This window comes from Neophocaena asiaeorientalis, unplaced genomic scaffold (assembly GCF_003031525.2).
Source record: "Neophocaena asiaeorientalis asiaeorientalis breed wild unplaced genomic scaffold, Neophocaena_asiaeorientalis_V1.1 scaffold212, whole genome shotgun sequence".
NCBI lineage: Eukaryota > Metazoa > Chordata > Mammalia > Artiodactyla > Phocoenidae > Neophocaena > Neophocaena asiaeorientalis.
In genome coordinates this window covers 6,034,114-6,062,017 of record NW_020174046.1, presented here as the reverse complement: position 1 = coordinate 6,062,017, position 27,904 = coordinate 6,034,114, and the positions used below count along the sequence as shown (strand labels likewise).

The 27,904-nt window shown below is 35.5% G+C and overlaps 1 protein-coding gene across 8 annotated transcripts in view; it reads left to right on the top strand.

The window, feature by feature from the left end:
• Positions 1–27,904, top strand: part of MYCBP2 (MYC binding protein 2) — a 271,756-nt gene that overhangs the window by 153,649 nt on the left and 90,203 nt on the right. For all 8 annotated transcript variants that reach the window (XM_024753921.1, XM_024753923.1, XM_024753924.1 and 5 more), the window contains 9 exons: positions 443–543; positions 1,241–1,459; positions 7,001–7,226; positions 8,189–8,307; positions 8,948–9,035; positions 11,380–11,429; positions 18,478–18,650; positions 20,117–20,261; positions 24,519–24,734. In XM_024753921.1, the coding sequence (XP_024609689.1) occupies positions 443–543; positions 1,241–1,459; positions 7,001–7,226; positions 8,189–8,307; positions 8,948–9,035; positions 11,380–11,429; positions 18,478–18,650; positions 20,117–20,261; positions 24,519–24,734 (1,337 nt within the window). The remainder of the gene's footprint in view (positions 1–442; positions 544–1,240; positions 1,460–7,000; positions 7,227–8,188; positions 8,308–8,947; positions 9,036–11,379; positions 11,430–18,477; positions 18,651–20,116; positions 20,262–24,518; positions 24,735–27,904) is intronic.

Below are 27,904 nucleotides of genomic sequence, written 5' to 3'. Positions count from 1 at the left end.
CTGGATCATCACAATATCCAGTGAGGGAGGTATTGTCATCCTGTCTTACGGATGAGTAACCTGCACACAAAGATTATGTGGTGTGCCTAATGACAGAAATATAGCTATGCGTTGCACCAAGATTAGTGGTTTGAAGTCATGACCGTTACCCTAAGTTCTAATTCTGGCTCTGTCATTTTACAGGTGTATGATTTTGGATAATATACTTAAACACCGTGTGCCTTGGTTTCCACTTCTAAAAGGGGCGATAATAAAAGTACCTTATTGTAAGGATTAATTGAGATAATGTATGTAAAGCCCTCAGAGTAGCGCCAGGTCCTTTATAAGCACTCAATCAATGTCAAGTATAATTTTACTCAAGAGACTAGAATACAGGCTTAGTACAGCATATATACATTACAATGAAATTACCTTCTAACTATAGTTTTAATGCCTTTTTTAGCTGATGACATTCCAGAACTGCTTAGCTCTTCCAGTCTGTTTTCCATGCTGCTTCCCCTTATTATAGCCTACATAGGACCAGTAGCTGCTGCTATTCCCAAGGTGTGTGATTTAATTCTCTAACTTTGAATCTTTTTTGTAACTATAATTTTATTTAGACTTTATATCTTTCCTTTAAAAATACTTCAATATTTGAGGCATCTGGGTTACAGGTAACAAGCAGGTAGACATGTAAATGGTAGAAGTTATTAGTTAAATAACTAATTCTCTGATCTTAGTATTGTTTACTGGATTACCATGCTTACTTAATTGGCTTTACATTTGAAGAACTTGGGAATAGGAAATATATTTTAGAATATGATATGTAAGGAAAGCTTAAATTCACTGAGATCTTTAAAAGTTATAATGTCGATGCCAAATCTCCATTTTGAATAAAAATAACAATGTTAAAGGATAGGAGTGTTGTAAAATTGTGAAATATTCAAGACATGGAAGAAATTATAAACTACTGATTCTTTGGCATAATTAAATTTGAGTAAAACCTAGTTTACTGCAGGTCCCAAAAAGGCAGAAGGGTTTACAAATATGGACTAGACTATATGTAACATCTAAGATAAATTTAAGATAAGTCTTTTTTTTTCTTTCCATAGAACAGATTTCTCTTTGAATGAAAACTTAGCTAGAAGAAACTCTAAATAGAAATTCCGATTAATAAGTATAACCAACAATTATAGTAATTAATCTTTTTAAAGCAACTTTCACACTTATCTCATTTAATCATTTTTTTTTTTTATACTAGGTGGCTGTAGAAGTCTTTGGCCTTGTCCAACAGTTGCTTCCTTCAGTTGCCATTCTGAATCAGAAGTATGCACCCCCTGCATTCAATCCTAATCAGTCAACAGATAGCACCACAGGAAACCAGCCTGAACAAGGCCTCTCTGCCTGTACAACCTCTAATCACTATGCTGTCATAGAGAGCGAGCACCCTTATAAGCCTGCATGTGTGATGCACTACAAGGTGGGCACCAGTTCCTAGGGACAGTTTAAACTTAAAACTTGATTTGATGTTCTATACTGATATCTCAAAGGATACTTGGTCTCTGTTCAAGTATAACTTCTATATGTAAATAAAGAGAATCAGCAGGTGGTTAGACACTGTCAAATACACACCAGGGTTTAAGACAGTCTTTACTGTTAAAGAGTATAGTTTTATAGGGCTTAGGAAAGTTGTTCTCATACCTTTTTGTAAGTACAGGGCATGTGTAATGCTCAACTGCCAGTTATATATTGTAATAGTGGATATCAGCATTAAAATTTAAAAACCACTTTTTTTGAACTGATATTATTTGTACCACAGACTGAGCTCTAAAAATTTACATACCCAGTGTAGGATTTAAAATACTATACATAATGTTAAAATGTACGTATAAAATATTTATAAGTATAATGTTGTTATTATAGAGTATCCAAAATCCTATTCCTTGCTTTCTAAATTGTATCACTTAAATTAAGGGAGAGCAAGAAAATTTGTCCACTTAAATTAATTATAAGTTTAAGTTTTATGTGCTTGTAAAATATTCAGCTTTTTATTGTAGAATATGGTAAACATATGAAAGGTCAGCCTAGTACAGTTTACCCCTTTTCTCCATCATCCCAGATTCAGCTGTTATCAACTCTTGGTCAGACCTCTTTCATTTATTCCTCACCCTCTTTGTCCCTTTCACATTCATGGATTTTTCATTATGTATCTCAAAATGTAAGGGCCTGTAAAAAATAACCATGTTATTATCACACTTAAAAGAACGAATAATTCCTTTAGGTTATCAAATGTGCACATTTTAAGCTGTTTGAATTAGAATCCAAATAAGATTCATACATTGTGATTGGTTATGTCTCTTAAGTCTCTTTTAATCTGTTGATCCCCCTCCATCTCTCTCTTTTTTGTTTCCTTGAATTTTATTTAAGAAACTGGATCATGTGTTTTTTTGATAGGATCCTCTTCAGCTTGACTCCTGAGTCCTTTAGACACACCCCTTGTAGTCATTCATAACATGCTCACTCACTGGTGTAAGATGTTATAAGATGTTAACAGGCTCTGGTATAAGACGTTATAAGAGCTTACACATTTCTCGCCTCAAATCTGAAACCCACCATTTTTTCAAAGTGCTGTGATTCCTTTAAATGGTAATGAGTCTTTAAAAGCCAAAATATGGCACTGGGAATGCTCATTTCTCCTGGGTTGTCACTGTTTCTAGATATTTATAGTGTATAGAACTAGTACATACACTCACACGTAAACACACACGTATTTATATACACAGGCATATATTATTTGTATATATATTTATGTATGTGGGTGTATTTATGAACAGACATGTCTATGTGTATACATATTTTTTTAAAGATAAAATACCTCATGAGTTTGTACTGTTGATACTCATTCAAAATAAGGACCACAGGATGTTACATCTGAATCTCCTTTCTCATAAACCAAAAGTTCCTGTTCTCGATGGCACTGGGAATGTTAGAATTAGAAAATCACTTAATTATTCATTCACTCTTTGTGTGTGTGTGTGTGTGTGTGTGTGTGTGTGTGTGTGTGTGTGTGTGTGTGTGTGTGTGTGTTTTGTCTTTTGGGCATATTCCCAACTAGGAAGTACAGAGAAATGACCATGTTTTCAAAGTAAGTGGGTATGGTCAACTACTGTGTTTTAAAGTAAATTGGAATAATCCCTCTCTCTGTGATTATGCTGCTAATTGGATCATTTATTTTATTTTATTCTAGATTTTTAGGAATTGCTTTTTAAGTTTTGTTTGATAATAGTTCAGTTACATAGTTTTAAGTCAAATCTGTAAAACAAAGTGTATTCAAAGAAATCTAGCTTTTATCTCTGTCCCCTCATTCTGCTCCCTTCTTCCTGTCATGTCTTCTTCTCAGGTAACATTTCATATTATTATAATTTTACAGTTTAGCCTTCCATTATTTCTTTTACTGTAAGCATAGACACACAAATACAGATGCAGATGTGTGTGTGTGTGTATTCATTCCTCATGTTTTTCAACTTTTTATTTTGAAGAATTTCAAACCTGTATAAAAAAGTAATAAGATTTGTGCAGTGAACACCCCCATATGCCCTTCACTTGGCTTCGTTAGTTAACATTTTGCCATGATTGTTTTATTTATCTATATTTATTATTGTCAGACCATTTAAGAGCAGGTTGCAAACATCATGACCCCTCACCTTGTTCCTAAGAACAGTGAAGTTTTCTGTATAACCCTAATGTACCAATCGAATTTAGGAAATTTAACATTGGAACAGGGTTATTACCACAATAAAGAGTAGTAGTATATCATGTTGTAAGCTAAACATTTTGCCTTTTTTCCCAACAATGGTGTTCACAGAATCTTTTTAAACCCCGACCAGGACCCTATCGGGTTCAAATATTGCATTTAGTTGTTAGGCCTCTTTGATCTCTTTTAATCTACAGTAGTTCCTCAGTCTTCCTTCATCTTTTATGACATTGGCATTTTTGAAGAACACAATCAGTGGTTTTGTAAAAATATCCTTTTAATTTAGATGTAATTGATTGTTTTTTAATGATTAGATTCACGTTGTGCGTTTTGGGTGGCAACACCACGTAAGCGATGTCCTGTTCTCCTCAGTGCATCCCATCAGGAAGTACTTAGTCACTTGATTAAGTTGATAGCTCCACCAAAAAAAATCTTTTTTTCCCTTTGAAAGTGTCTCTGGGTAGATATCTATGGGTTAGAGACTGTGTAAAAAATACTGTCTCGGGCTTCCCTGGTGGCGCAGTGGTTGGGAGTCCGCCTGCCGATGCAGGGGACGTGGGTTCGTGCCCTGGTCCGGGAGGATCCCACATGCCGCGGAGTGGCTGGGCCCGTGAGCCATGGCCGCTGAGCCTGCGCGTCCGGAGCAACGGGAGAGGCCACAACAGTAAGAGGCCCGTGTACCGGAAAAAAAAAAAAAAAAAAACCAAAATACGGTCTTTCAACAAATTTTAGTATCCATTGGTTATTCTTACCCAAATCATTCATTACTATAAAGACGGTGGCTTTCTAATTCTGTTATTCCTCCCAGCTGGTGTTCTGTTGTAAAGGAGAATTTTCCCATCCCTTTCCCTTTAAAAATTTATTTATCTATTTATTTTATGTGTTTATATCAATATGGACTCAAAGATTCTCTTTTTTGCTCAGTGTTATAATCCTTTGCTGTCATTCAGTTTGATGCTCAAATTTTAATTGATTTGTCCTGGGAAAATCTGTTCAAGCTGGATTCTGTGTCCTTTTTCTGTGTTTTCATCAGATTTTGAGCACTCTTCTTAGTTCTAGTCAACACCACTGAGGTCTTTTCTTTATACCCTTTTCATTTACGTATGCCACTGTGAATAATAAAAATATTGAATACTATATAAAATTAACAGTTTCTTTGCAAAAATTTTGTCTTTTGTTAATCCCACTGACATTAGGATAATCAAAGTACTTCATTCAGAAGTTGCTTGGGGTAGTTCATTTTATGTATATGTGTAAGTGGGTAAATGATCAGTTTAATGTAAAGTTAGGCTTATTTTTTTATTTGTACTTAATTTTTATGAGTCTTATTCCTATCCTAGTTGATTTAATTTTACTTTAAAAATACGTGAAATATTAATATGCCTCCAGAAATAAAATTATACAAAATAACATACACAGAATTATAAGTCTTTTTCCTTCTCTGCTTCTCACTTACTCCAGTAAGTATCCTGGTGTATCCTTCCTGCGTTCTTTTTTGGAAAAAATCAGAACGATAGATAGATTGATTTAGTTGTAGTATTATTTTCCATCTTTATTTTTAAAAGGTAACACACCATGTATACTACTTCGTACTTTGCTTTTTAAATTTAACACTGTGTATAGAAATCTCTCCATATCCATTTACAGAGACCATCCTCATTCCTTTTTTACAGCCTCATAGTTCTCCACTGTAAAGATCTCTCATAGTTTATTCAGCCAATCTTATGTGTGTGAGCATCTGGGGTGTTTTCATTTTTTTGCAATGAATAACTTTGTGCCTGTGTTTAGAGTTTTTTGTTTGTTTTTTTGTTTCCGTATTGTTAGAAGCATTTCTTCAAAGTAAACTCCTAGAAGTGGGATGGCTGAGTTAAACAAATATAGAATGAGGAGCCTTGTGCTCAATAGATCTGGGATTGCTGATTCAGAGGGTGAATGCATATGTAGCTTTGCTAGATGTTGACAGTTCCCTTCCATAGAAGGGACCTACATATGTCTCTTTTTTTTTTTAATATTTTGTTTATTTATTTGGTTGCTCGGGGTCCTAGTTGCAGCAGGCAGGCTCCTTAGTTGTGGCATGCAAACTCCTAGTTGCAGCATGCATGCTGGATCCAGCTCCCTGACCAGGGATCGAACCCTGGGCCCCCTGCACTGGGAGTGTGGAGTCCCACACACTGCGCCACGAGGGAAGTCACAGAAGTTATGTCTTTTTGTGTCCCACCAACAATGTATGAGAATGCTTGTTTTCTCTCAGCCTCCCCAAAAGAATTTGTTGTTAAATTTTGGGCCTTTTGCCAATATAATGGAAGGAATGGTGGGAAAATGGTGTCTCAGTTTAGTTTTAATTTATGTTTATGTTATTATGAATAAAGTTTAGCTTTTTATTTAAATAGAGATTGTAAAAAATCCTCTACTAAAAATATTTGCCATCTTCCGAGGTAATTTTTTTTAGATTAATATAATATTTAGGAAATTTCTTAAGGTTTATATCATGTCCTACAACCAGTTCATAGTTTACTACTTGACATGGTCCTACTTAACTGTAATTTGACTACCATTACAGCATTCCTTCTACCATAATGGTGACAGAAGCTTAAAAGTGGCCTTAAAAATATATATAATTATGTGCCATCATAATCTCATATATACAGTAAAATTTCAGGCTAGGAAAATATAAAAATCTAGGCTTTTATCAAGTGTATAAGTGTGTGTGTATTTATATTTATTCTCATAATATATGAAGTTACAAAGTTTTTTTGTTAATGAAAAGAAACACTTGTAATGGATACTATGAATGGTAGATAACCTAAAAGTGACTAAAACCTTACATGTTAATGATTTATTAATTCCCATCAATGAATCCTTATATTTTACCTATCAAATTATATTGTGAGTTACTGACTTACATTCCTTAAATGCATACTGACTGAAGTAGAAAATTTATTATATAAACTCTTCCACAGGAAAGTCAGATAGCTGAATGTTTATGGAAATTAAGCAGCTTTGTAAGTGTTTTTCTAATGATATCAGTGTGTACTTAAAAACATTAATGCAAATATTAGATAGAAAGCAATTTTCAAGTGAGGAGTCGAGACAATTGATACTGACCATTAATACCTTGATTTCTGATCATTTAATTCCTTACTTAAAACTTATTTTACAGTATGTTGAAGGCATCATCTTTACAGTATGATGTCCTGTTTCTAAACTAGACAAAACGCTAAAATCTGATTCATCTTGTCCAAGTGACTTTTTGCCTGTTGACCTCAGGTGGCATTCCCAGAGTGTGTACGGTGGATGACAGTCGAGTTTGACCCTCAGTGTGGTACTGCACAGTCAGAAGATGTTCTCCGCTTGTTGATTCCTGTCAGAACTGTTCAGAATTCAGGATATGGACCAAAATTGACATCTGTTCATGAAAATCTTAATTCCTGGATAGAATTAAAGAAATTTTCAGGATCCTCTGGGTGGCCTACCATGGTTTTAGTGTTGCCAGGTAAGTTATTTTTTTTCTTTTTTGTTTTATATGGTAAACTCTATGCATTTATGATAATTATGTTTAGTAAGGATACATCATTGAAAATGTTTATTTAATTTTTAGAAGAATTTCTTCAAGACCTGCTCTGTATCTGGATTACAGTTGGGTAGTAAAGAAGACTCTCTGGGCATGGGGCATAACATGACCAAGTTTTAGGAAAGAGAATGTTTTGACGATCTTGTGAGAAGAGATTAGCTTGACAAAAGCAGAGAGTTAATACTGAGGAGTGGCTGTCTGTATAGTTGGGGCCAAACTATAGAAAAAGTGGATCAGGTATTTTATTTTCCTAGTAAGTGCTAAAATTTGAGAAGTTACCAAGGACTTCTTCCTTTCAAGAGAACTGGTGAATCACCGAACCCACACTGAGTTATGTGAAGTTATTGTTTTCGAGCTTGAGGGTGTATGTGGCCGGGTGGGTGGAGGCACTTTTGCTATTACAGTCTGTTGTTTTTTTTTAACCAATTAACCATAACTACTCTTGTGATCTCTCAAACTAATACCCAATTTGAATTTAGAAACTTCTTTCTTCTAGTCTGACCTGCCTTGTTTGTTTGTGGAGAAATCAGACAAAGCCAGATTTTAGCCTAGAGAGGACTGCTCACTCTGAAACAGAAGAGGCTAACCTAGGTCACCTTAGTAATTGACGGATAATTGACAATTATCACTTGTGTGTAACTTAACTTAGAACATGTGATTAAGGAGAATTAGATCATAAAGAAAACAAACAACTGGCATGGTTCTATTGTTTATACTGTCGTTTTTTAAGCACAGCTTTGTTCAAGTAGATATAGGGACCCCAAAAAGGACTTGGTTTTTTTAGTACCTGATTTGTATTGCTACCTATCTTGAGATAGATAAAAGTAAGGAAATTTTGATAAAGTTGTTTCAGATTTTGAACTCAATGTTAGCTTTTTTCTTAGGAAATGAGGCCCTTTTTTCACTGGAGACTGCATCAGATTATGTGAAAGATGACAAAGCTTCTTTCTATGGTTTCAAATGTTTTGCAATTGGATATGAGTTTAGCCCTGGACCTGATGAGGTGAGAATGAATTATCTTCTCATTCTGTTAAGGAAGATTGTGTTTCTAAGGGCTGCTGTTGACTTAAATTGTGTTTGCTCTCTGTATTCAAGAAGTCTGAAATTTATTTTAAGCTAGAGTGTATAATTTAAAATACTCTGTAGTTTAATTTTGTGCAGTGGTCTGGTTTTGCTACTTTTAATATGTGAAGAGAATGGAGTCTGTGCAACATGACCCAGCCTTTAAAGACTTAGTATAGTTGTGCCTGTTCCAAACCTGCTCTGGTAGCTATACCTTTCTAAGTAAATTATAGAACCTAATTTCACCATGGGACTAACTTAGTATCTCTTCTAAATGTTTCAAATCATACAATAAAAAAAAAGTCAAGGTGAAAGACTGATCATGTTCCTTCAAAGTAATGAATGAAAAATTCTTTGGACAATGAACCTGTAGGTCTGAAACTTACAACCAGCATGAGACATAATATTAAATCTCTTACACTCTTAATTAACCATTAGCTCCTAACATATGCTTCCTTTTAGTTTCAAACATTACACTTGAATGCAAGTCACATTTTTTTTGATAATCCACATCATCTTTCAAAAATTTCATCTTGCAAACATTTTTAAAAGCATCTGATTTTGTTTTTGCAACTCTCCAGGGAGTCATTCAGTTGGAAAAAGAACTAGCCAATCTTGGTGGGGTTTGTGCAGCAGCTTTGATGAAAAAGGATCTAGCACTTCCTATTGGTAAGTGTGGTCAAGTACTCGGTGTTTGTTTATGATTTAAAAAAAATTTTAAGAATAGAATATGTTCATCACAGAACATTCTGAAAACAGATTAGCAAAATGAATTCAGTAGTCACATACATTCATGAGCAACTGCTTAATATACTGGTTGTTTGGGTTTTTTAAATGGAGACTGAAGAGTATCTCTCTAGTTTTTTTATTCACACACATATATGCATACAAGCACTTTCTTATGTACATACATGCTATATGCCAGGCCCTGGGTTAAGCACTGGAAATAGAGTATTAAACCAAAAGCTTGAGATATCTCTCAGAAATCCTAGTGGACATATCAAATAGGCGATTGGATGCTTATTGTCTGGAGCTCAGGGGACAAGTCAATAGAAATGTCATTTGGACGTAGTTGGCATTTAAAGACCGTATGAAAGAACCATATGAAAGATGAGCTAGGAAGAGAATGCAAATGAGAAAGAGAAAATAGCCAAGGGTCAAAGCTGGAACTTGTCAAAATTTCAAAGACCGATGGAACAGGAGGAAGAGGCTGCAGAAAAGACTGAAGCAGCAGCCAATGAGGTAGATGTAAAACCTCAGGAGAGTGGATATTGGTGGGATTTTTTAATGAAACTGAGAAAGCAATTAAAATTTGTCATTGGGTTAAACTTGTTGGCTATTTATATACTCAAGAAGAAATACATATATATCAGTAAAAGGAGAGAAGTATAAGGACTTTTAGAGCGGGGTGAGAGAATGGAAAGTCAGGAGGGGGAGTCAGGTTGAACGTAGATGGCTCTTTAGAAGAGTTTTCATGTGATGCACAACAGAGAAATGAGGCAATGGCCAAAGAGTACCTATTTCTAGGATACGGAATTGTGTGATACATGAGTTGATTTATTATCAGAATTGTAAAGTTGAAAATAAGGCTTAAAATATTTACTAATTCTATGATGTTTATCCATGGTCAAACATTTTATTTTTACAGTAGTTGGGAATAAAAGGCATTATTATTGTATTTCCCCAATTCTCACCTCCAAAAGTGCATCTGTATCTCCTCCCTCTGGGGCTACCCTTCCCACTTTATTCTTTCTTTCTTCCCTTCTCTTTCTTTACTCCTTTCTTCCCTATCTAATCCTTCTCCTCTTCCTGCTCCCTTCCACCCTTCTCTGTTCCCTTGTTCCTGCTTCGTGTTGACACATGATGAGGAAATGAGACAATGAGACATCTGTGTTCTATTCATATGAGGGAAAATGGCATAGCCTCTTTGAAGGAGATGTGTCAACAGCTATTCAAATTTTACATGCATGTAGCTTTTGATGTAGCAATTTTTTATGCATACTTGCACAAATACTCAAAAAAGGTATGTTGTAAGATAGATTAATATAGCACTATTTGTGATTATAAAACCTAGAAGCAACCAAAATGCCTGTCATTTGGGAACTGGTTCAATAAGCAATGGTAAGTCCATACAGTAGGAATGTATGCAGCCTGTTAAAAAGCAGCAACAAAAAAGTAGACCTCTATGTCCTGGCCAAGGAAGATGTCCAAGTTATATTAATTAAGAATAGCAAGCTGCAGCAGAGGGTCCCATTTTTGTGAACATTATATTGTAAGTATATAAATATATGTGTATGTACCCACAACGTACACATGTGTGTACGTTGACACATATGTACATACACATTATTTGCACACAAAATTTCTAGAACAATACGTGAGAAACTGTTGACACTCTTTATCTTTGGAAGGGAGTGGTAGCAGAATTTTTCATTCTACACTTCTGCATACTTTGAATATTTCGCTTTGAATATGTATTACTTTAGTATTAATATTTTATGAATTAATTAAACTATCAAAGAAAATTCAATAAATAAAATATATTCTACATAAAGCAGTAAAGGAGAAAATGGCTAGAGAATACAGTCACTATCTTACATTTTCCTCTAAGTAACTGTTGTTTACTAAAGGTAAAGCTCTTCTACAATATAACCAAATTAGAAAGGCTCAGATTCTGAAAATTCAGTTCCCTCATTTTTCTTTTGTTTTTTTTTTTTGGTCTAAAAGTAAATACGCTAAAGTCAAAAATACACATTTGTGTACATAAATATAGTATATATCTTTTGAAAATCCCTTGATGGTTGCTTTTTGAGTATTGTCTTGAGAATTACAGCTTATATTCACACTGAAAATAGCATTTGAAAATTTAAACCACTGAGATTTATCCAGAATGATAATAGTTCTCTTCAATTTGGAATATCAACTTTGTGGGAAAGATGTCATGAATACAGAAGACTAGAAAGATAAACTAAGGTTGAATATATTTTAGTAAACCTTTTCATTTACACAACAGGTAATGAATTAGAAGAAGACCTTGAAATTCTTGAAGAGGCTGCATTACAGGTATTGTCCTGATAATTGTAAGGGTAAACTTTGTACATTAATTTTAAGCAGAATTTTCACTCAGATCAACCTTATTTTTCTTGAACATAGCACTCATTCATGAAGTATTTCATTCCATAATTGGCAGTTATAGAGATAAATAACTCATAATTTCTCCCCTTGATTGGAGAGACCCACCACACGAGCCCCTGTTGTACTGTGTGGTGGGTGTTAACTCTGGAGTAAGGCGAAAGCCCTGCTGGAGGAAGAAGAGCTACCAAGTGCCAAGGGTCCAGGGGAAGGCTTTGCCCAGCGTTGGACATTTAAATTGGATCTTGAAAGAAGTTTTATTGACCAGTTAGAAAAAGGGGGGAAAAGCTGTTAGTAATAGTAATTTAAATAACATCTGTAGAGCATGTTATAGTTTACCATGTCTTTGACGTTATTTGTCTATTTCTGCAATTACACTTTGAGGTCAGTATTTTCTCTTGTATCTTACAATTATAATAACTTCAGTTCAGAGACGTTTTGTGATTTATCTAAGAATTCAGCTAACTGGGAGATAAAGTCTAATATCCAGGTCTTCTAATATCAATACTTAGAGTTAGTGGTTTATATTTTATTTATTTTCTGAAATGAATTGATCACAGCAGTAATAATAAAAACAAACATTTATTTGATCTTATCTTTATCACTTACTATTCCAAACACTTTTCATATTTTTAACTTAGTCCTCACAGCAACCCTATGAATTAGAGACTCTTATTTACAGGTAAGGGAACTGAGGCACAGAGAACTTAAGTACCTGGCCCAGAATCACAGAGCTAGTAAGCAGCTGGGCTAGAATTTGACCTCTAGCAGTTTGGTGACAAAGTCCATGATCTTGATCACTGTGCTCTAACCATAGGGAGTCATGGTGTCCTCAATAATGTTAAGAAATGTCTGTGTCTTAAAAATCCACCAGCTTTTGTTTTTTTTTTTCTTTTAAAAAAGTTAAATCTCTGTATCTTAAGATACAAAAAATAAAAATTAATTAAAAAAATATTTAATAAACATACTATGTGTCAGATAACATTCTAGCTAAGGAAAACCATCAAGTACCTCATATTATCATTACAGGGATTATTACGGCTTATAGAATGTCATTTAGGCCAGATATAAAGAGGTCTTTATCGTACCCCTGTAAAGAGAAAAGTGATTTCCCAAATTACCCACCGTTTTGGCATGTAAGGTTGTCACTGTGTAACACCTACTGCTTGTTAGGCAGATGGTGGGCATTTAAATGTGTTATTTAATTTAAATTTTATAATAACCACGAAAGAGATATCATTTGATCACCAGTTTATACATTTCACTGATTCAGGAATGGTCAGTAACTTGTTAGCTCGAGAGCACACAGCAATAGCTTGTCCAGAGTCCGGATCTGACCTCAAGTCTGTTTGACTTTAAAGATTACGACTTTGAAATTGCGTGGCTTATAGAATGCACAAGTTACTTGTGGTAGAAATTGATAGAAATGGAAATATAATCCTTCTCTATGAAAACTATTATGTTTTGAAATTTATTATATGGTCATTAAAAATTTTCTAGAGTTTTAGCCCTTAAAGCAAGTCTTTCCAAAATATAAGGCTTGCTTCTCATATAGGTGAGAACTAAAATTTCAGTTTTATCTGCCTTTTTTTCTTAATTTTAATAAGGCTTACACAGGCTAATGCAGTGTATGTGCAGCCACAGTCAGACTTCCATCTACTTTTTGCCCAAGTCAAGACCTTGGTACCCACCTGCCCAAGAGAACAAACACAACGTACCCAGGATAGCTACCAGTAATGGAGACACAAAAAGAGGGAGACCTTTACAGCTGTCTTTGAAAGGGAGCCCTGGCCCTGACAAAGAGGGATGTGGCACATGTAGAAAGCTGGAATGGGAGGAGATGCACCATTGCATCTAGCATGCAGATCTCTGATAAATCACTTCTTTTTTGTGGGAAGAAAGACACTGGAAATAATATCCCAAGTTTTTCCCTCCTGAAAGTTTTCTACTTTATAGGCTAAAGGAGCACTGGGGCATGGGAAGAAAATTATTTCCCCAGAAAGGCCTATCTAAAATTGGGTGCAAATACAAAAAAATTCATGAAATTAAAGTTTTATATTTTAAAATATACAAATTTCAGATAGCCTTATCCACCAGAGGGAAGACAGCGGAATCAAGAAGAACTACAGTCCTGCGCCTGTGGAATGAAAACCACATTCACAGAAAGGTAGACAAAATGTAAAGGCAGAGGGCTATGTACCAGATGAAGGAAAAGATGAAACCCCAGAAAAACAACTAAATGAAGTGGAGATAGGAAACCTTCCAGAAAAAGAATTCAGAATAATGATAGTGAAGATGATCGAGCACCTCGGAAAAAGAATGGAGGCAAAGATCGAAAAGATGCAAGAAATGTTTAACAAAGACCCAGAAGAATTAAAGAACAAACAAATGGAGATGAACAATACAATAACTGAAATGAAAACTACACTAGAAGGAATCAGTAGCAGAATAACTGAGTCAGAAGAACAGATAAGTGACCTGGAAGACAGAATGGTGGAATTGACTGTCACGGCACAAAATAAAGAAAAAAGAATGAAAAGAAATGAAGACAGCCTAAGAGACCTCTGAGACAACATTAAATGCACCAGCATTCGCATTATAGGGGTCCCAGAAGGAGGAGAGAGGAAGGACCTGAGAAAATATTTGAAGAGATTATAGTTGAAAGCTTCCCTAACATAGTAAAGGAAATAGCCACCCAAGTCCAGGAAGCACAGAGAGTCCCAGGTAGGATAAACCCAAGGAGGAGCATGCTGAGAAACACAGTAATCAAACTGACAAATATTAAAGACAAAGAAAAATTATTAAAGGCAATAAGGAAAAAAACAACAAATAACATACAAGGGAACTCCCATAAGGTTATCCCATAAGGTTAACAGCTGATTTCTCAGCAGAAACTCTACAAGACAGAAGGGAGTGACACGATACATTTAAAGTGATGAAAGGGAAGAACCCACAACCAAGATTACTCTGTCCAGCAAGGATCTCATTCAGATTCAATGGAGAAATCAAAAGCTTTACAGACGAGCAAAAGCTAAGAGAATTCAGCACCACGAAACCAGCTCTACAACAAATGCTACAGGAACTTCTCTAAGTGGGAAGTTTAAGAGAAGGAAGCACAAGAGAAGGAAAGGAACTACAAAAACAAACCCAAAGCAATTAAGAAAATGGTCATAGGAACATACATATCAATAATTACCTTAAATGTGAGTGGATTAAATGCTCTAAACAAAAGACACAGGCTCGCTGAATGGATACAAAAACAAGACCCATGTATATGCTGTCTACAAGAGACCCTCCTCAGACCTAGGGACACATACAGACTGAAAGGGGATGGAAAAAGATATTCCAGGCAAATGGAAATCAAAAGAAAGCTGAAGGAGCAATGCTCATATCAGATAAAATAGACTTTAAAATAAAGAATGTTACAAGAGACAAGGAAGGACACTACATAATGATCAAGGGATCAATCCAAGAAGAAGATATAACAATTATAAATACATATGCACCCAACATAGGAGCACCTCAGTACATAATGCAAATGCTAACAGCTGTAAAAGAGGAAAACGACAGTAACACAGTAATAGTGGGGACTCTAACAGCATACTTACACCAATGGACAGATCATCCAGGCAGAAAATTAATAAAACTCAAGCTTTAAATGACCCAATAAACCAGATAGATTTAATTGATACTTACAGGACATTCCATCCGAAAACAACAGGTTACACTTTCTTCTCAAGGGCACACAGAACATTCTCCAGGACAGGTTACATCTTGGGTCACAAATCAAGCCTTGGTAAATTTAATAAAATTGAAATCCTATCAACCATCTTTTGCGACCACAACACTATGAGATTAGAAATCAGTTACAGGGAAGAAAAACGTAAAAAACACAAACACATGGAGGCTAAACAATACATTACTAAATAACCAAGAGATCACTGAAGAAATCAAATGACAACGAAAACATGATGATCCAAAACCTATGGGATACAGCAGAAGCAGGTCTAAGAGGGAAGTTTATAGCAATACAGTTCTACCTCAAGAAACAAGAAAAATCTCAAATAAAAAATCTCTCAAATCAATAAAATTAGAAGTGAAAAAGGAGAAGTCACAGCGGACACCACAGGAATACAAAGCATCATAAGAGACTACTACAGGCAACTCTATGCCAATAAAATGGACAACCTGGAAGAAATGGACAATTTCTTAGAAAAGTATAAATTTCCAAGAATGAACCAGGAAGAAATAGAAAGTATGAACAGACCAATCACAAGTAATGAAATTGAAACTGGGATTAAAAATTTTACTACCAACAAAAGTCCAGGACCAGGTGGCTTCACAGGTGAATTCCATCAAACATTTAGAGAAGAACTAACAGCCATCCTTCTCAAACTCTTCCAAAAAATTTCAGAGGAAGGAGTACTCCCGAACTCATTCTACCATCACCCTGATACCAAAACCAGACAAAGATACTTCAAAAAAAGAAAATAACAGACCAATATCACTGATGAATACAGATGCAAAAAACCTCAACAAAATACTAGCAGATAGAATCCGACAACACATTAAAAGGATCATACACCATGATCAAGTGGGATTTATCTCAGCGATGCAAGGATTCTTCAATATGCGCAAATCAATCAATGTGATACACCATAGTCACAAACTGAAGGATAAAAACCATATGATCATCTCAATAGATGCAGAAAAATCTTTTGACAAAATTCAACACCGATTTATGATGAAAACTGCAGAAAATGGGCATAGAGGGAAGCTACCTCAACATAATAAAGGCCATATACAGCCAACCTACAGCAACCATCATTCTCAATGGTGAAAAACTGAAAACATTTCCTCTAAGATCAGGAACAAGACAAGGATGTCCACTGTCGCCACTATTATTCAACATAGTTTTGGAAGTCCTAGCCATGGCAATCAGAGAAGAAAAATAAATGAAAGGAATATAAACTGGAATAAAAGAAGCAAAACTGTCACTGTTTGCAGATGACATGATACTGTACATAGAGAATCCTAAAGATGCCACCAGAAAACTACTAGAGCTAATCAATGAATTTGGTAAAGTTCCAGGATACAAAATTAGTGCACAGAATTCTCTTGCATTCCTATACACTAAGAACAAAAGATCAGAAAGAGAAATTAAGGAAACAATCCCATTCACCATTGCAACAAAAAGAATTAAATACCTAGGAATAAACATACCTAAGGAAGTAAAAGACCTGTGCTCAGAAAACTACAAGATACTGAAGAAAGAAATCAAAGGTGACACAAACAGATGGAGAGATATACCATGTTCTTGGATTGGAAGAATCAACATTGTGAAAATGACTATATTACCCAAAGTAATCTACAGGTTCAGTGCAATCCGTGTCAAATTACCAATGACATTTTTTACAGAACTAGAACAAAAAAATCTTCAAATTTGTATGGAGACACAAAATACCCTGAATAGCCAAAGCAATCTTGAGGGAAAAAAACTCAGCTGTAGGAATCAGACTCCCTGACTTCAGACTATACTACAAAGCTGCAGTAATCAAGACAGTATGGTACTGGCACAAAAACCAGAAATCTAGATCAATGGAGCAGGATAGAAAGCCCAGAGATAAACCCACGCACCTATGGCCAACTAATCTTGACAAAGGAGGCAAGGATATACAATGGAGAAAAGACAGTCACTTCAATAAGTGGTGCTGGGAAAACTGGACGGCTACATGTAAAAGAATGAAATTCGAACACTCCCTAACACCATACACAAAAATAAACTAAAGATGGATTAAAGAATTAAATATAAGACCATAAGAAGAACACTCTTTGCCATAAATCACAGCAAGATCTCTTTAGGCCCACCTCCTAGAGTAATGGAAATAAAAACAAAAATAAACAAATGGGACCTAATGAAACTTAAAAGCTCTTGCACAGCAAAGGAAACTATAAACAAGATGAAAAGACAACCCTTAGAATGGGAGAAAATATTTGCAAACGAATCAACAGACAAAGGATTAATCTCCAAAATACATAAACAGCTCATACAGCTCAATATTAAAAAAAAAAAAAACCCAATCCAAAAACAGGCAGAAGACCTAAACAGACATTTCTCCAAAGAAGACATACAGATGACCAAGAGTCACATGAAAAGCTGCTCAACATCACTAATTATTAGACAAGTGCAAGTCAAAACTACAATGAGGTATCACCTCTCACCAGGTAGAATGGGCATCATCAGAAAATCTACAAACAACAAATGCTGGAGAGCGTGTGGAGAAAAGGGAACCCTCTTGCACTGTTGGTGGGAATGTAAATTGATACAGCCACTATGGAGAACAGTATGGAGGTTCCTTAAAAAACTAAAAATAGAAGTACCATATGACCCAGCAATCCCACTACTGGGCATATACGCAGAGAAAACCATAATTCAAAAAGACACATGCACCCCAATGTTCATTGCAGCACTATTTACAATAGCCAGGTCATGGAAGCAACCTAAATGCCCATTGACAGATGAATGGATAAAGAAAATGTGGTACTTATATACAGTGGAGTATTAGCCATAAAAAGGAATGAAATTGGATCGTTTGTAGAGACATGGATGGACCTAGAGACTGTCATACAGAGTGAAGTAAGTCAGAAAGAGAAAAACAAATATCGTGTATTAACACATATATGTGGAATCTAGAATAATGGTACAGATGAACCAGCCTGCAAGGCAGAATTAGAGACACAGAAGAAACGTATGGACACCAAAGCGAGGAAAGCGGGGTTGTGGGGAGGTGGTGGTGGTATGAATTGGGAGATTGGGATCGATGTATATACACTAACATGTATAAAATAGATAACTAATAAGAACCTGCTGTATAAAAAATAAAATTCGAATAAAAAGTCTGTTATATGATACAAGAATATATATATATAAAATAAATTTAAAAAATAAAATATACAAGTGTTCTGTTTTACCCAACAGGTGTGCAAAACCCATTCTGGTATTCTTGGAAAGGGTTTAGCGCTTTCTCATTCACCAACTATATTGGAAGCACTAGAAGGAAACTTACCACTTCAAATCCAAAGCAACGAACAGTCCTTTCTGGATGATTTTATTGCTTGTGTCCCAGGATCAAGTGGTGGAAGGCTTGCGAGGTAATGTATATTAAGTACTACAATGACTTCCTTTCAGGGCTTGCCTCAGTCTTCATTTCTGAAGAGAAATGAGAGGGGAATCGTTAGGATGTGACAGTGCTGCCTAAGATAATCTAGTTTATGTGTTTTGGACTTGCCGAAGTATAAAATGGTAGTTAATATTTCAAAGTATTTTAAAAATTTATAATAGTTGTTAAAAATATGTAGAACACCTGGTAAAATTGAGAAGTCTGTGTACTTGATGGTAGTATTTAATATCTGTACTAACCTCCTAAGTTTATCACTATATTTATTTTAATATGAGTTTTTTTCCAAGTCTACAATTAATACAAATATAAATTTAGAATTTAAATTAAATCATTTGAGGTTATGGAGTTCTCATTTATTTTGTTGCTGTCTGCTTTTTTGTGAAGATGAAAAGAACAAATATGCTGACTTGTGATTTTACTAGTAAATATAGAAATCTGACTTCTTTCTGGCTTTAATTTTAAAACTACAGAGATTACTCTTTAGTTTCTAAAAACCAAAATGGTGATTGGAGAAGAATAGAAAAATCTTTTTTTCTTTTTTAGAAAATCTTTTAAGTCAGCCTCCGTGCTATCTTTCTGGACTTTTTATGTAACGCATGGCAGAATTACTCATTACTCATCTCACAGGACAACTTGAATGTAGATCATGGATATGATGATCATGAATTCAGGCATGGATATCACAAAGTACAGAAAATAGGCCAAATTTACATGGAAGAGAGGGTAGTAAGGGAAGCTAGTTAAGAAATTGTGTAAAGGGAAGCAGCCGCATAGCACAGGGAGATCAGCTCGGTGCTTTGTGACCACCTACAGGGGTGGGATAGGGAGGGTGGGAGGGAGACGCAAGAGGGAGGGGATATGGGGATGTATGTATACGTATAGCTGATTCACTTTGTTATACAGCAGAAACTAACACACCACTGTAAAGCAGTTATACTCCAATAAAGATGTTAAAAAAAAAAGAGAGAAGATAGACAACATATCTTTTAACCTGCTTGCTCTCCAGCAAGCAGAATGTCACTTCTGTCCCTGCTTTGACAGACACCCTGCTCTTTTCCAGGTTTTCAGGTTGGCAAATTCAGCAGGCCTCCCTTAAAGAGTGTATTTGGGACTTCAAAGTATATGCAACCTAAATTCATTTTCTTATTTTAACTCAGCTATAGTTAAAATTTCAAATTTCCTGATTTTACAATTATTTCTATTTTATTTGTAATCATCAGAAATCTTATATGCTTCAGCATATTTTTTAATGAATTTGTCATTAACTATTTCCAAGGGATACACTTGTGGTCATTATCACTGAATCAGAAATGAAGATACCATTTTAGCGTTTTGTTTGATACAAGTTTTATTCATTTGGCTTAGTTTCATGTTAATCATTGAAGATGTTGATGAATGTTTGGTTTTTTGTTTACTTGTTTTTTTCATTACTGCTAGGTGGCTTCAGCCAGATTCCTATGCTGATCCTCAGAAAACATCTTTGATTCTGAATAAGGATGATATTCGTTGTGGTTGGCCTACCACCATCACTGTTCAAACAAAAGACCAGTATGGGGATGTGGTACACGTTCCCAACATGAAGGTAATTATATTGGGATTGTATTAGTAGACAACTATGTACTGACTGTTGTAACTAATAAAATTTTAGAAATGGCAAGTGCTTAGAGACCATATGCAGTACCCTCTTTAGATATACGTAATGAAGGAAGCCAAAAAATTGCTTAAATGGCTTGTTTATATTAATCAGTACTCAACTTTCCAAGGTGTCTATTTTTTGGTTTGTTTTTTTACATTTTGCTAGGTGCTGTGGTGATTCCAAGGAAGGATAAGAAAGTGTCCGTACAAAGAGTGCTAAGCACACAGAGGGAAGGCCATTAATACATAAGTGACTGAATAAATCAATGAAAGAATACATTTAAAAATTTTGTACCTATCTTTTAAAAGACTCAAATACATTTTGCATTTGGTACTGTTGAAACAAGCTTTAAAATATAATATTGATACTTATACATAAATTTGGATTGTAAAAGAGTGAGGATTGGAGCTAGTCATGTGCTATATTGAAGGATATAGTTCTTTGGATACCTTTTCCCTGAAACATGAATTAATAATAACATTTCAGAGCATATTGTAATGCATGATATTAAGTCCTTTGTGATATAATCTATTAATTAAATATCTTATTTTAAACTTTTATTATATTTCTAAAAATAGTCAATATTGAACGAAAATTTGTATAGGCAATCCCTAGCTGCCCCTGCCCCCCAAAGTTGTATTACAAAGTGATTTGGTTGTTTGGAACTTAGAGTTGATTAAGCCACAAAATCTTTTTTACTCACAGAGCAGCTGATTTTACCTCAATATTACTTTTTTTTTTTAAGACTTTTTTGATGTGGACCATTTCTTTTTTTCTTCTTTTTTTTAAAAATAAATAAATTTATTTATTTATGGCTGCATTGGGTCTTCGTTGCTGCACGCGGGCTTTCTCTAGTTGCAGCAAGCGGGGGCTACTCTTCACAGCAGTGCACGAGCTTCTCATCACAGTGGTTTCTCTTGTTTCAGAGCACGGGCTCTAGTGCTTGGGCTTCAGTAGTTGTGGCACACGGGCTTAGTTGCTCTGCAGCATGTGGGATCTTCCCAGACCAGGGCTCGAACCCGTGTCCCCTGCATTGGCAGGCAGATTCTTAACCACTGCACCACCAGGGAAGTCCCAGAACTATTTCAACTACTTGATTTGTACCATGAAGAAGCACAGTGCCACTGGAGCCTCTAACTTGACTCATAGTAAAAAAAGACAAGAGACATATAGTTCACATGTCTTAAGACCAGTAAGTAAAACTGTATGGAAAAGTATTTGACCCTGATACTCAACAAAAATCAGGCTCTTCACCAGTGGCTTTCAAAGTTTTGGCCATGACCCCCAGCAAGGATTTGCATTACGACCCAAACGTACATATATAGGGTGGAAGAGTATGTACTCTTAGTTACATACAATATACATAATACACATTCATACAGTATGCTGCACTCTTATATTTTCCCTTATATCTTACTTTTTAAAGGAAGATCACACCCCATCAAAGTGATTTCAGGCCCGCTAAGAATTACTCTTTAGAATGCAAAAAGCATCACAGATTATAAGAAAAAAATTGAACAGAGAAAAAAGTAATTCTGAAAGTGATACAAAAAATCACTCCACTCAAGGACAGAGTTTTGATCACAATACAATATACATTAATATATTGAGGGGTTTGTGTATTCACTGATGAATTTCTCACTTAAGTGTATGTAGTGAGTTGTTAAATCCAGTCTTTGAGCCCACAGTAAGTTCCTTATTCATGTGACTATGTTGTAGTTACCATTTTCCAGGTAGGCATAACATTTCATTTCTTTTTAATGTTCATACTGTTATGCCTATAGTGTATCTTCAGCTGTATTTTCCTGTGTTTCCACCTTGCTTTGTTGTCTCTTACTCCATTCTAGTACCTGGGTTGTTTACATCTTACATTTCAGAGTCAGACTTTATGCTTTATCTTTCGTTCTCCTCTTTGGGTTCTTTTTTTTTTTGTGGTACGCAGTCCTCTCACTGTTGTGGCCTCTCCCGTTGCGGAGCACAGGCTCCGGACGCACAGGCTCAGCAGCCATGGCTCACGGGCCCAGCCGCTCCGCGGCATGTGGGATCCTCCCAGACCGGGGCACGAACCCATGTCCCCTGCATCGGCAGGCGGACTCTCAACCACTGCGCCACCAGGGAAGCCCTTTGGGTTCTTTTTTTAGCCACACGATCTGTCTTTCTTTACTTCCTCTTTTTTTCCTACCTATTTTGCTTCTTGAGGGCGAGAAGCCCTAAATCTCTTACTCATTATGCTCAAGTTCATATCAGATTTATGTCTAATTTAGAAACCGTATCTAGGAAACTCCAGTAAATACTATTTAGGAAAAGTGATTTGCATACCTCTTGATGTTTAATTTATTATATCACGTTATCATATTAGCTGAAAACAAAATTAGTTCAATCTGTTTTGTTTTCAGCCTGATAGCACATGAAGTTTTAGGAGCATTTTAGACTTCTCAAAAACTATTGAAGTATCCTTATGTAGTAATAACCAATTATTTGGAACAAAGAAGTTGGTTTGCAGGTAATATTTCAGTGAGATCCAGAATCCTTTTTAAAGCAGCAAGTGTTATTGGGTTTTTTTTTTAACTTATAAAATGATTATTCCAAGGAAATCTTATTTAATGAAAAGAGAAACTTGTGTCGGAAATAAAAGAATAACAAATTTTACAAAGAAGCACAGTTTATGAAAGAAAGCAGAATGGTTATCATTTTATATCTCAGTACTCCTAGAGTATGAAATTATTCAGTGATTTACTTCAAGGTTCGTAGAACATAGGCAGATGTACTTCTGCTGTTAATTTACTTAGGGTAAATATAGTTTAAAGAAAGATTAAATCAAAATAGTACGTATAAAAATAGTGGCTATAATTTAAAATCAAACGTCTTAGAATTTGGAAGCGTTTGCTTTTTTTTCCTTTTTATTACACTTAAGTTTAAAGCTTTTAATGGTGGCAATGTATATGAGCTGAAGAATTTTACCATGTATCTTTAAACTTCTGTGTTTTAAATGTAAGATGGGTTTTTAATATTTTCAGAGCATTATATCAACGCAAATACTGATTTCTCATAACCGCAACTAAAGATTGTGGTTATTTAATGGAATGTATTTGCTAGCTACACTTAACTTTATATATAGACACTGAGAGTCTCAAACTGCTGGCTCTGTAGAATGGCATTAATAAGAATAATACACGTAAAGACATTCCACATTTTCTCTCAATTACTTAAGTAATATTGTCACTTTCTTTTATGCAATCCTTTCTATTTCTGTGAAGAGCTTGATGTTGAATTACCTGTTCTTGCCAACCACAAAAGTAGTGTCTGAAAAGAACAGAAGAAATTTTGGGTGACTCTCAGAATGATAAAGAGCTAAAGTGGTATTTAAATTGTTTGTAACTTTGTGGTTGCCTAGGGATTGAGTGTATTTTGCCAATGCATAAACAAATAAATAACAATAAAATGTTTTGTTATAATTTCTGGAAAGTATTTCTGAATATTGTTTATGAGACAATTTATACTTTCAGTGTTTTAAAATGCCTTAGGAAGTCTGTTCTTCGCATCTCTACAGTAAAGTATAGATAAAAGATATCCCCATATTATTGTTGAAGAAGCTGAGTTGGAAAGTTTAATTATCGATAGGTTGCTTAGCTCTAATAGTTTGTGTTGGTGACAAAACTATCTAATAGTACTCTTTTTGCAGAGTAAATAAACATCTTTAAGTTTTAGGTATAAGATTTGTTTTATTAGCTGTTAATTTCTAAGATACCTATCAATGGAGTACTTTTTCTTCTGCAAAACAGTATGGCTAAAATTGAGATCAGTGCTTTAAAATATGTGAAGATTGCTGGCAAGTATTTATACCTGAATTACCGGATAAAATAATTTAATGTTAGTCCCTGCAAGAATGTAGATTCGTTTGACTATCCTTTCCTGGACTTTATTAATGGCTGCCTTTGTTTTTATTTTGTGTTTTGATATTTTTGATTATTTATTCCCAAAAACAAGGCCTCTCTTTTACACTGTGTTCAGGATCCCTACTGAGGTGGAACCATCTTGATCATTCTGGCAATGTTAAATAATCTTTGAAAGGAATGCCCAAGAGGGACTAGTGGTAACAAAATGTATAGGATTGTGAGTTTACAATTGTGTAAATTGCTTCTTTTGATGTGTTATGGACAGTTATATAATAATAACATTTGGTTTTTATAATATCATGGTTAGGTGGAAGTGAAAGCCGTTCCTGTTTCTCAGAAAAAAACATCTTTACAACAAGAGCAAGTAAAGAAACCTCAAAGGATTCCTGGCAGTCCTGCAGTAACAACTGTACCTTCTAATACTGACATGACTTTTGGTGGGCTGGCATCACCAAAGTTGGATGTTTCATATGAACCAATGATAGTGAAGGAGGCTCGATATATTGCCATAACAATGATGAAGGTAATTTGTTTTACTTATCAGAAAAATTTTAGTTTTTCACCATTCATTCATTTAACAGACATTTCAGTGATTCAAACTCAGATACAAATCACAGGTCTAGAGAGTTGTTGATAGATGTCAAACTTGCAATGTTTTTTTAAGGATAATGTTCTTTTCCTACAAAGAGGGTTTTCATTTGTTTTTGGCAGAAGTCTAGAGAGGATTCCAGTTGTAGATCAAGTTAATTCAATCAGAGATTGAGATGTTTGGAAACTGGATTTCATTTCCTGCAAACGTACTTGTCTATTTTCAATTTACCAGTACTCCTAGGACTTAGCCCTTCAGGGATTCAGAGTTTACCTAGGTCCCCTTTAACTTTGGGTTCTTCCAAATGCCAGGCTCATCTCTTTGGGTTTCTTACTTCTTTAGGCTTTTTACCTCTTTGGTGCCTTTAGACAGATTTTAAAAAAAAATTTTTTTTTGTCCAGCTTTTTTAGTTATCTTTAGAGGCAATGTTAGTCTAAATTATCAAGATGGTTGTTACTTGAAATAGAAGATAGGAATTATGCTATTTTCAGAGAGCAGTGGTGAGCCATTGAAGGCTTTCAGTTGGAGGAATGGCATGATTAGATTTGTGTTTTATAAAGATCATGGTGGAATATGGAGAATGTAGTTGGGAGGATAATCAAGAGACATGGTTTGGTTTAAGTCTCTTTAGGAGACTGTTGACTTAATCTGGTGAGATATACTGATCCCTTGGACTAGAGAGTTGTCAATTAGGGTAGATTCAAGAGATATTTAGGATAGATTAAGACTTAGTGGCTAATGGATATGGGGTAAAGAGAAAGGTAGGAAATAAAAAATGGAGTTCACACTTTGAGCTTGAGTAGTGAGATTGATAATGTTGGAGAAGGGGCAGATTTTGGTTGAGGAAGATAACAGGTCCAGCTTTTGATGTGATGAGTTTTAGATATCTCTGAAATATCCATGTGAGGATATATAAAAAGAAGTTGGAACTACAAACCTGAAGTGATCACAGTCTTACCTCAAGAAAAGAATTGGAGAATCATCAGTACTTGTATTACTCATGAAATTATGGAAGCAGATGATCTCTATCTAACGTGGCGAGAGGAGAAGGAAGTTCCAGGACCGCGTCCTGAGGAACATCAATATCAGTGATTCTCAAACATTTGTCCACATCAGAATCATCTGGAGCTCTTATTTATTTATTTTTCTTTTAAAAATAAATTTATTTATTTATTTTTATAAATAATTGCTTCATTGCTGCGCGCGGGCTTTCTCTAGTTGCAGCGAGCCAGGGCTCCTCTTCATTGTGATGCGTGGGCTTCTCATTGCGGTGGCTTCTCTTGTTGCGGAGCACGAGCTCTAGGCATGTGGGCTTCAGTAGTTGTGGCACGTGGGCTCAGTAGTTGTGACTCGTGGGCTCTAGAGCACAGACTCAGTAGTTGTGGTGCACGGGCTTAGTTGCTCCGCGGCATGTGGGGTCTTCCCATACCAGGGCTCGAACCCACGTCCCCGGCATTGGCAGGCAGATTCTTAACCACTGCGCTGCCAGGGAAACCCCGTGGAGCACTTATTTAAAACGGAGATTTTCCTACCATCCAAAGATTTAGATTCAGTAGGTCTGAAAAGAGGTTCCAAAATTCACGTATAAAACAAATATGCAGAATGATTCAGGTTCAAAAGCTATACTTTGAGAAATATTGATTTATAAGACAGATAAATAAAAAAAAAAGAAAGAAATGAAAATGGAAACAACAACATTGGCAAGAATACTAGCCAAAGGGCTAGTACAAAGTAGGACACCAGCTCTTACCTTTGCCACTTTTCCCCCCATGTTGCATATGGCAACTCATTTCATCCTCATAACAACCCTATAAATGGCTATTTCTTATTCCCATGTTACACATGTGGAAACTGAAGCACAGAGAGGTTGAATAACTTGCCCAAGGGCACACAATGACGGAGAGTCTGATTCCAGATTTGATTTTCGTACTTCCCCCAACTACCTTATGCCATGTCCTGAAAGTCACAGAAAGCTGTTTAAGATGGGTTAACAATGTTAGGCTGCAGAGTGAAGTCCTGAAAAGGATCTAGCAGTGATCAGTGATCTTGGCAGGAGCAGCTTTAGAGGCATAGTCAGTTGATTAATTTGTAGATGAAGAAGAAGTGAAGATAGCTAAAGACAAAACGAATGTAGATAAGTCTTTCAAGGTGTTTGGTTATAAAAAGGAACAGAGGAAATGGGATTGAGTGAAGGCTTTACAGTCTGAGAATGAATACAGAAAGACATGTTTTAATACTGAAGAGGAGACAATTGAGAAGACGGGAACAGTGTAGATACTCCAAGAGATAATAATAGTATCTGTTGCTCAGGTGGAGGGATTGGCTGTACATAGGAGGAGTATTGCATCTTTCACTGTACCAGGAGAGGGAGAAGAAAAGAATTAATACAATTGCTAATAAATTTGTAGGTTGTGCAGCAAAGAATTATTTATGATAGCAATTATATGTTTTAGATTGGAGATGGGAGTGATTAATCTTAGGGTCAAGATTTTGAAACAAAGGGAAAAAATGAAATAGTCATTGTAGAGAATGGAGAGAAACTGATCAGAAAAGACTTATCAGACATCCTTGGAGAATCAGTTGAATTGAAGATCCTGTGTTAACAGTGCAGCGTGAGTCTTATGAACTCGAATAAGATAATCATTTGGATTGAGTCGGCATGGACCTTGTGCCAGATAGTTCAACAAAAGAGCAGTGACTGAGAAGGAAGTTGAGCATATGGTGGTTAAAGAAAAGACAGCGGAACCCAGCTGGTTTGGAAGGGAAAATAAAAGTGGATTCAGAGAGAGAAATTTAAGGAGGTGAGAAGGACTAGAAATCTAAGAATAGATATGGTAGGAGTTATGGAGGCAGAGAATGGAGCAGGCCATTTTATTTTGGTATCAGAGATTGAACAGTTCTGAGTAACATCACAGGTCTGTGACTTTTGGTACGAGTGGCTGAAACAAAGTTGAAGTTGAGATTATTGAGGTTGAAGAAATAAACGAACTGAAAAGCTAGAGTTTTGGATGCATTGTCCACGATTAAAGAATTTGAAGCTAAATATTCTCATTCATTTCAACTTTTTTTTAAGAGATTTAGTTTCTGGACTCCTTACCTCCCTA